Consider the following 10,486-nt stretch of genomic DNA (forward strand, 5'->3'; position numbering starts at 1 on the left):
ATAACATGAGATGAGGAGATGAGGTCATGCTTAGCAGGCAAAGAGGAGCGAGGGTTTGCCCAGACTTAGTTTTACCTATGGCTGGACAGGTGAGTGAAACCTAGATCTATGCTTGGGCTGGGGGGGAACTGTTCTATGGCTGAAATTGCTGCTTGTTCTGCAGACAGCTGGCCATGGGCATTTCTGCTGAATTGAATGCTTGTGGTGCTTACTTATTAGCTAATTCCTAGCATGCGCCCCTTGCCCTCGGCTTTCTCGTTGCCCATGCTCTAGGAGCACATGGGTGTAAGTGAATGGCATGTGCCTTGACTTCTTCTGCGTGCTCATTGCAAGTCAGAACTGAGTCTTTGACTAAGGCTTATTCTCTGCATCAGTAGCCTCGGCTATGGCACCACCATCTACAAAGGCCTCCTATCCCGATTGATGTCAATGGATTAGATATAACTGAGGTTCCCTAAGGATCTGCTCCCTTGGCTTTGGTGGACATTGGACCTAGCCCCTAAAGAACCTCAATCCCAGCCCAATGCAGCCAGATTAATGCCTATTCACTAGGCAGTTCTGCTCGGCATTACACCGGAGCGACACCACTGATTTCAGTGCATCTACACACAGGATGAAGGTGGCGCAGTATCTGTATTTCCTAAGCAGAAGTGTCTTGGCTTTTTCAGTGTATGTTTTCACCAGTTGTCTTACCACGGAAGAGGCTGGGTTGATTTCACTTCCACAGCACTGTTGCTGCTGTCAGGAACAATGTCAGCTCAGAGACAATGGATGCTTAAGAAAGTGACTGTTGGATGCATTGCCTTCCAATGATTATATCCCGGTCCGTTGTGTTTATCATAACATGGCTTGTTATTTACATTCGGAAGAGGAAAGCACTCCCCAGAGAAGCTAGCAATATAGACCATTACAAAGCTGGCAGTTAAAGGCCAGACATGTTACTGGGAGCAGACACCATTAGAAAGGACCTTGAAATATCAGTATCACTCAGGCTGGATTTCTGTGTTTTTACAAGACACTCTTGGGACCTGGATAAAAGTTTGGGATCAACAATAGTTTTCATCCCACCATTCCACTGTGGGTTATATTTGCCATCCCTAGGGTACCATGTGTCTATCTGTAGGTCTAAATGAAATGCAAATTTAAGGGTCATAGAAACGCTTTTCCCTAACAAACTCACATGCTTTCAGCTTTGTTTAGTTATTCTTACCAACATATCACTCTGTCTCTCCTAGTTCCCTGCTGCCTTCTTCTGTTACTTCTTTCCTTTTTCTTTCCTCTAGCCATGAACTCATTCTTTGCCAGTTTCATGGCAAGGAGACCTTTGTATCTGTCATCATATTATGTAGATGCAGAGACTAAGGCCAGATCTACACTAGACCTTGAAGATTGTATTAAGGTATGCAATCCTGGCTACATAAAACATGTAGCTGAAGTTGTCTTACCTTAAGACGAGCTTGGCACCATCTGCACAGAGGGAAGCTGAGGGGAGCAAACACTCCTGTTGGCTTCTCTTACTCTTCGCAACTGCCAGGAGTACCAGCATCAACTGAAGCTACCCTCAGTGTTTAATTTAGCGGGTCTTAACTAGACCCACTAAATCGAACACCAGAAGATCGATTCCCAGTGCGGCAAGTGGAGATGTGGCCTAAGAACGTGAAGAACCGACTAGAACCATGTGTTGCTCTCTGAACATGATTAGGGTTGAACTGATTCTGATGTCTAGTGCTAATAATTTCCACAGCCTAGGCTCTTCCACTGAGAAGGCCTTGCCTCTGCATTATGACAGGACCACCCTAGTCACAGCAGTGTCCCCTGGTGCATAGCTGTCTCAGAAGGTCATCACAAAGATAACTAGGCACCCCGCCTCTTCAGACTCTTAGTTGATGGTTAACACAGCAGGAGCTGAAAATGCATTCAAAGCCAAGTGGGAGGCTGAAATCAAACAGAATATCCTCATGACTTCCTCTTAACTACTTCACTTCCTAAGAAGAGTAGAAGTTGCTTATCTACAGTCAGATGTGGTTGACTGACATGGGTAATTCTTAAAATAAAAAAAAAAAACCTGCTTGCAGCTCTGAAATAGAGTAACTGAAAAGTGACAGCGCTAGACCAAGTGAAGAAGGCAGGTGGATTTTTGGCCAGGTCCCGACAAGATTTCTGACCCTCCCGAAGCACATTTCCCGAGTGCGTGAAGGATACTGACGGGGCTACAGAGAAGTCCTGGCACTGACCAAACGGATTGCACATCATGGAGATCTGGGTGCAATTTACTCCTGTGCGATGCTAAGGAGGGGTAACAGCCAGCTAGCTGCCTCATTCCATGGGGACATAAAGTTCTGCACAGGAAGTTATTGTAAAGGAAGTCACTGGGAGAGCTGAGGTTTGGTTTCATTTGGAGGGAAATCCCACTGGGGCTTGTTCCTCTTGGTTTCTTGAGCCAGCAAAGGAGACAGCTTGCTCTCCGCCATGACAAACAGCAGCGTGTCTCACAGCAGCCTGACTGCTGTTTACATCACCGTTGAGTGCATTATTGCGCTATCCGCCACCGTGGGCAATATCCTGGTGATCTGGGTGGTGAAGCTGAACCCAGCGTTTCAGACCAACACCTTCTACTTCATCGTCTCGCTGGCGCTGGCTGATATAGCTGTGGGGATCCTCGTCATGCCGCTGGCCATTGTGGTGAGCCTGGGAGTGGTCATCCACTTCTATTCCTGCCTCTTCATGTGCTGCCTGATGGTGGTTTTCACGAATGCCTCCATCCTGTCTCTCCTGGCTATTGCCATCGACAGGTACCTGCGAGTGAAGCTGCCCACCAGGTGAGTCACTCAGGTGATCGTACTAAATGGGGGTTCAATTAATGCTTCTCCTGGTCCCTGCACCCCAGCTCAGACCTGCCCTTCAATACCTAGGTTCTACTCCGTCCTGCCTCAGGGTTGGGAGGTGGAATAGGCAACCTCTTGCAAGCCCTTCTGGCCCGACATTTCGATGATTCTGCGATTACAGATGCTCTTTGCTTCTGCCCCCCCCCCCATCTATTTGAGGTGGCTTCAGATTGGGCAAGTTGCTCAAGCAGCAAACTCGCTTTGAACATCTGTTCCCAAAAGAGAAAGAGAATCTCTTTGTAAAAGCAGTTTAAAAGCAGATCAGTGGGGGAGAGAGACTGTGTCGTAGCTCAGTGCTAGCCCAGTAGCAAGCACAATGGAATCCTGGTACACATCTGAGGCCCCTAGATGCTACCTCAATATATATATAAAATAGCAATCATTTCAGAATTGCCTATAGGAATCAGACTGCTGCTGGAAAATCAGGGGCACCTGGTATTGGCCATTGTCGGAAGACTGGGCTACATGGACCTCTGATCTGACCCAGTCTGGCTGTTCTTATATTCATGGTTTCATCTGTTAGTCATTTTGTTGGGTGTATAGCCTGATTTTTATATTATCTGTGTCTTTATTTATTTTGGGGGTGGTCACGCAAACTCAACCAGCAATGCCAGCCCAGGGTCAAAATGAAACAGGGGCATAAAGTGAACAGCAACATCTAATAATAGTCATTTAGACAAATCTGCCTTTTTTTCTATAACTTACATGGGCCAAGCGCATGCATGAAAAATACCAAGATGGCACAAAGGCAGACAGTACTGAGTTCTGGTGGAGTAACTGGGCTTACACATTTCTTTGAATTGTGAGGTCAGCGGTAAGATGTGAGTGAACGCTCATAAAATACAAACCATCCCCTATCCTACAACAACATATTGGTGGGTAAAGGTGCAAAAGGGCCACAGAAAGACTGTGTTAGTCTAAGCAAAAGGCCTACCTATATAATTCAAGCACCATGTTAAGATTATGCACGGTTAACAAGAGAAGCGTGGGACCCATTCTCAAATCAAAACTGGTGGGCCAGAAATTCGGTGTAACTGATGGACAAAATAATGAGGGGATGGGGCTATTCCAGCCATGAGATCTTTAAAAGAAGAGATATCAGGGAGCAATCTGGCTGACTAAACAATAAAAGAAGGGTTAGAATGAGCTTCCTTATGATGACTGCGTGCGCTACCCTGTGGTCCCCAGACATCCTTCCTCCTCCTCCTTACAGATGTGATGACCAGATTGGGCCGAGAGAGAGGGATCCAGTAATGTCTTTATTTCCATTGTCACTGACTAAACCCCAAATGTCATCATGGATGTGGGACTGTGTCACCCCTTCCAACTCTCCAAGATGCCCGTCTCCTTCCACACTATATTTCTGCTCTTTCCCAGGTTTTTTCTTTTGTAATATGAGTCAAGCCTATTTTGCCACACTGAGACAAAGTTTCCAGGTCTCAGAGTGGCTGGTCAGACTATGTGCCGGGCCTGTGTTTTTCCAGCAGTATGACTGTCAGTGAGGGTATGTCTAGACTACACTGTTTTTTTCGAAAAAACTGCCCTTTTTTCGAAAAAAAGGTCACCTATCCACACTGCAATCATGTTTTTTTCAAAATTAAATCGAAAGAACATAGCGGTTTTCCTGACATTGGTAAATCTCAAATGATGAGGAAGAACACCTTTTCCAAAAGAGCTCTTTCGAAAAAAAGGTGCATGTGGATGCAGAACTGGGACATTTTTCAAAAGAAGAGCAATCGAAAAAAGCACAGGTGCCCTGGTGGCCATTCTGTGAAAAGCAATCAGGGCTTTTGAGAGCATGTCCATGCAGTCTGGATGCTCTCTTTTGAAAAATCAGATCACTTTTTCGATCTGGTTTTGAGATGTGGACGCTCCTTTTGAAAGAAGCTTGCAGTCTAAACGTACCCTGAGAGTCAGCACTAGAGACAGAAGCTGTGTTTTCTATCTTTGGCATTCTTCTCTTTCCCGCTTTGTCTAAGCTTGTCCTCTCGGAAGCAGGACGGATCTTTAACACCAACAGCATCCATGACAGTTCCAGCCCATCCTAGCTCACCTCTTCTATTTTCCTGAAAGGACCGTCTAAATACTGTCAAACCAGGAAATGGTGGAGGGTTTTTTTGACAACCAGCGAAAGGGGAAGGGAACAAGAGAGGAAGGCAAAATGAAAGCCTGACTTACCACTTTACTTTTCAAAGGCGTTCGCTGGTCTTGAGTTCTTTCCTGTATCTTTAATAAGAAGGTCTAAAAGAAGTTCAATGGTATGATTGTTGTGGTATTAAGCAGATGTGGGGAGGGAGGGGTCTACATGTTCCAAACCCAGACCCTTGTTTAACACGGTTTCATGTTGAGCAGGGCCTGGGTGAGTTGAACACCTTTAACTGTTGGAGTTCATTTTTCCCCCTATCTAAATTGAAACATCAGACCAGATTTCTGTGAGCAAATGCCCTGCAGCCAAACATGCCCAGGGCAGAGGAGCAGTGTGGTCTAGCGCAGCAGTTTTCAACCTTTTTTTTTCCTCACCACCCAGTTGAAGATGCCCGTGACCCAGCATAACTATATCTGCTGAGTACAGTGCAGGCTTCTGGGTGGGGCTGTGGGGTTTGAGGTGTGGGAGGGTGCGGAGGGGGAAGGCATTGCCTGGGGCCAGAGTTGAGGGATTCGGGGTACAGGCTGAGGTGTGGGGCAAATGGGTTTAGTATGTGGATAGAGACCCTGGCTGGGGCATGGGGGTGGGGTACATGGGGTGCAGGCTATGGGATGGGGCTGAAGTGTTTAGGGTGCAGGAGGGGTTTGGGGTGCTCAGGACTGGGACAGGAAATTGTTGGGGTTACCTCTGGAAGCTCCCGGTCCGTGATGCAGTGAAATGGTGAGGCTGGCTTCCTGCCTGTCCCAGCACAGGGCACCACACTGCACCCTGGAAGTGGCCAGCAGCAGGTCCAGCTCCACAGGCTGCTCTTGCCCCACACTCTGGCTCCACATCCCTGTTGGAGGGTTCCTGGTTTGTCACCAGGCACGTTGGGCTTGGTTTGCAACGGGACTGGCTTCATTTCAGGGCTTGTGTTGCTTTTTTATCTCGTGAGTTGGCACCTCGCTTCCACCTAGAAGCTGACCAGCTGCCGGCTGCTTCCTGAGGGCAATGCGGTCCGCAGTGCCAGGACAGGCAGGAAGCTGCCTTAGCCCCCCTGCTGGTCACCTGGTCCCCCTACCTGGTGACCCAGGGCCTGACTTTCCACAACCCAGTACAGGGCTGTGATCCAGCCTTTGAAACTCACTGGTCTAGAGGAATAGAGTAACGAATGGAGAGGTCGTTAAAGGAAAGTATCAGCTCTGCACCAGCCCAGAGAAAGCAGGCCCAATGGTAAGAGTGAGACTTGGTTACAACCAGGCAATCGTGACACATATGGCAAAAGCACCCGAGATATGATACCTCGCCCAAAAGAGAGCTGAGTGCTCACGTCAGCCACCAGGGAGCCTGCAGCCCTTGAAGGCGTCAGTTCTTGGCTGCTGATTCTTTCCATCTAACTGGGTTGGTGGTTTCTGCCCCCAACAGGTACAGGATAATCACCACGAAAAGAAGGATTTGGGTGGCCCTCGGCATTTGCTGGCTGCTGTCCTTGCTGACAGGGTTTATCCCCATGTTCGGATGGAACCAGAGGAGCACACAAAAAGACCCAGAGAGCCTCAATGAACTTCAGTGTCACTTCCCTTCTGTGATGAGAATGGACTACATGGTCTACTTCTCCTTCTTCGGCCTGATCCTCATCCCGCTGCTCCTCATGTGCGTTCTGTACATCGAGATCTTCCACATTATCCGGACAAAGCTGAGTCAAAATGCAACCCACGCGAAAGCCACGGGCGTGTTTTATGGGAAGGAGTTTAAGACAGCCAAATCTCTGGCCCTCGTCCTCTTCTTGTTCGCCGTCAGTTGGCTGCCTTTGGCCATTCTAAACAGTATCAAGCATTTCTGTGCCGAATGCCGAGTCCCGCAGATGCTGATGTATGTGAGCATTCTGTTGTCTCACTCCAATTCGGCCATGAACCCCATTGTCTATGCTTGTAAGATAAAGAAGTTCAAAGACACGTACACTCTTATTTTAAGAACCTATGTCCTGTGCATGGCTCCAAACCCAGATAGTCCTAATATGGAGCCTACATCCGAGTGTGAGCCCGAGACACCTTGATGTCACCTGGCAGAGGGCCCAGAGGACACCTAGGGTGGGTTTTACGGGGATTTGCTGGGTCACATATGTGCATAATAATTCATCAAAGGATGGCAAAACATTTCTCTACCGAGAGCCAGTGGCCTGCTAGTTGGGTCTCTTGCAATGTGTATGGATAGATAATATTTAAGGACTTATGTACAGGTTGGACCTCCCTGGTCTGGCACCCTTGGGACCAGACTGGTCCAGGATGAGGGATTTTGCTGGACATGGGGAAGTCATTTCTGGCCCCTCTGCCACCAGCCCCTCCAGCCCTGGCCCGGCCCAGCCCACTGGCATCCCAGCTGGCTCCCCACGTGCTGCCAGCTCCACCACCCTGCCGACCCCTCTGGGCAGCCGCTGCTGCTGAGGCTCCCAGCAATGTGTGTCTTGTAACGGGTACCGCACAATGGAGCCTATTTGCCTATTGAACCAGGTGCTAAATGAGAGACTGAAAATCGACACGGGAGGAAATCTACAGGAGGGAAGAAAGAGCAGGCTTGTGTTGGGTCTGTCGTGGTGTACAAAGGCACACAGTGAAGCCTTCACCAAGGAGGCAAACTAACCACACGCATCTCTCCTGCTGGGAGTGCAGCCCGGCAGGACAGTGCGGCAAGTCTAGATGAGAAATACTGTGCTAGCCAGGAGAGCGTTGTGTTAGCTAAGTCTGAGCTGTAGAATGCCATGCCCTGATTGCATTTTGTATGGAACCGTTTGTTTGCGGTGCTGCGACTTGCTTCTACTCACGTTGTTATGCTTTGTTAAATAAATTTGCATTTGATTTAAACAACGAAAAATTTCATTGCTTGCGTCCAATGGAGCGGGGCTCAGAAATAGATCCAGTAAGCTGGGCTGGACCTTTTCTTTGGCCACAGTAAACCTGAGAATACCAGGAGTGTCCAGTGCACGAGGGCTGGCCACCCCAGGAAGGCAGCACTCCGTTACTCCTTCTCTAGAGGGAGTGATTATGTTGCCCAGGGACAGCAGAGTTGGGGAGCTGACCCCAGCAGGCAGAGACAGGTTTATTCACGCTAAGGGCAGGGGGTAACAAGGTGCCCCACAGTCCTGCATACACCAGGAAGCACCACACAAAAGAGCTGTCCTAAATCAAGGACGGCTGCTGAAATATCAGGGCAAGTTATACCCCAATAACCTCAACAGAGTGATAACCCTGGTGCATTTACGGGAAAAATACATGCTCTCGGTGTTCTGTTCACTCATTCCACACGTGCTGGCGAGAAAGGCCTCACCAGAAATACAGAGGTAGCGGGATTAATAGACTCTCGTCCAAACTTGGCCATGTTTTTCTAAAGCACGTAGTCTGCAACAGCGATTATCTTACTTTTAAGGCCAAAGGAATGAGTATCTCGTCTGGCCTCCTGCATAACACAGACCACAGACTCTCACCCGGCGATTCCTGTATGTGCCTGTAACTTGTGGGTGAGCCAGAGTGTTTACTTGTTTTGTTTGTTCTTTAGAAAGATCTCCCATCTTGATTCAAAGAACGGAACGTTTCGTGGTGGGGTCATAGCTCTCACTGCAGACAAATGAGATAGAGATCTTTCACTCTAGTTCATTAGCTGAGATCTGTCCCAGGGTGATAATGAGAAGTAGTTGTGTTATTATTAACTGATGCTCACGGCTAGCCTGGGACAGATTTGAGCTGGTCAGCTCCATTGATTAGCTTCTGATCCTCAGGCCAAACACAGAGGGGTCGCCAGTGGAACACCCTTCCCACCCGGCTTTCTGCTATCCTCCTGGTTTCCCACCCAGCTCAGCTGCAGGTCTAGTGCTTTTCCCCAGCCTCACCTTCCAACTTTTTGCCGCCGTTACATCCATGCCTCCGATGACTTTTCAATGCCTCGTGAGAACTGAGTGCCAGCACGTTCACTAGAAGACAGGTGTCTGTATCGCAAAACCTCACTCACCTCTGGGCCCCTTGGTGGCAGGCAGCCTCCGCAGAAGACCAAAGGCTGAAGGGGCTATGGAGCTCCCTTAGCCCTACGAGGAGTGCCTGCCCAGGGTGGCTTTAATCAACAAGGAATTCACTTAACCCCACAGCCGTGGACATGTCCTGCTGAGTCGTATCACAGGCAGCACTGCGGGGGACAACCAAATAGGCCACGGGAGCACAATATCCCAGCTCTTTCCGGGGAATACCAGCGAGCTGGCATACCTGGAAGCGCAGCTTTTATCATTTCAGAAGCCAGCAAAGAGAGTCCAGGGGCATTTTGTCTTTGGCGTTTTCTCCTAGGGGTTGTTGATCAGGGTTAGTTGGAGAAAATGCAGCACAGTGGAACCTCATTGGTGTGGGACTCTCTGGATGTTGCTGGACCAGAGAACCCCAGCGGCAGAGGTGGCTGGGAGTGGGGTCAGTCAGCAGGACCCTAATGCCCTAAGAACTTAAATTCACACCTGGCTGTCTCTTCACACTGGAATCCATGTTACCACATGTGGTTGGAACAGACCGCTGACTGTCCCTCTCTCTCTCCTTTTCTGAAACAACACTGTGAAGCATCGTAAGTGTTTGTGGTAAATAGGATAAACTAGAGCAGAGAGGGTCGATCAGGGTGCGTCTACACTGCGGCACTATTTCTGGATATCCGGTATCCAGAAATAGCTATTCTGCGTCTTTTCAGCAAGACCACTATTTTGAAATGTAACAGGCATGCTATTCCAACGCCCCTGTAAACCTCGTTCCACAAGGAGTAAGGGAAATTTCGGAACAGCACCAAATTTCAAAATAAGCTATTTCGAAATTAACTCGAAATAAGCTTTGCAATTTGCATAGCTCAAATTTGCTGTGTAGACATACCCTTATTGTTTGTCAAAGCCCAGATTTCTTGGTTAAGTTATAGTCAAGGTTCAGATGCCAGAGAAAAGAAAAAAAAACAATAATCATATTAACAGGTAAATAAAATCATTTCAGGGTTTGGTGGTTTGGCCCATGGTCAGCCCATTGACTACTTCTGTACTGGAGAGAAGACAAAGGAATAGAGACCTGCAAATCAGCTGCACACACAGAAACCAGAGAGCTCACTAAAAAAATCTTGGACTAACCCCTGAGAAAGTGGAAGTCAGGGCAGTGACAAAAGAATGAGACTCACACTTCCTCTTATCTGAGCAGCAGATGGACAAGAAGCTTTAAGCATGAACTGAACTACACTGCTGCAGTTCAAACTAAAAAAAAGCAAGGAAAGCTCATTTTGTAAAAAAGCAAGGTGGCATGTGGTTAAAACACAAGTCTGGGAACTAGGTTCAATCCCTGCCTCTACTATCGATTCCTTGTGTAGCTAAGTTCCCCTTTTGAAAAACGGAAAATTTCCCCTCGTCTTTTTGGGCTGCAAACACATTCGAGCCCTGATCTCAGCTGGTGTCTGCAGGCGCTACTGTAATGCATAA

General features: G+C 48.2%; 1 protein-coding gene across 1 annotated transcript; it reads left to right on the plus strand.

The window, feature by feature from the left end:
* Positions 1–1,970: 1,970 nt before the first annotated feature.
* ADORA3 (adenosine A3 receptor) lies at positions 1,971–7,866 on the plus strand. The gene is made up of 2 exons (XM_006118822.5): positions 1,971–2,819; positions 6,436–7,866. Exons 1-2 carry the CDS (start codon positions 2,470–2,472, stop codon positions 7,064–7,066), a joined length of 981 nt encoding a protein of 326 aa, XP_006118884.2. The 5' UTR covers positions 1,971–2,469; the 3' UTR covers positions 7,067–7,866.
* The last annotated feature ends 2,620 nt before the right edge of the window (positions 7,867–10,486 follow it).

This window comes from Pelodiscus sinensis, chromosome 27 (assembly GCF_052426305.1).
Source record: "Pelodiscus sinensis isolate ZL-2025 chromosome 27, ASM5242630v1, whole genome shotgun sequence".
Classification (NCBI taxonomy): Eukaryota; Metazoa; Chordata; order Testudines; family Trionychidae; genus Pelodiscus; species Pelodiscus sinensis.

Coding starts and splice junctions, on each gene's coding strand:
- ADORA3 (XM_006118822.5), top strand. CDS start 2,470: ATGACAAACAGCAGCGTGTCTCACAGCAGCCTGACTGCTGTTTACATC. Junction 2,820..6,435: donor CGAGTGAAGCTGCCCACCAG/GTGAGTCACTCA, acceptor TGCCCCCAACAG/GTACAGGATAATCACCACGA.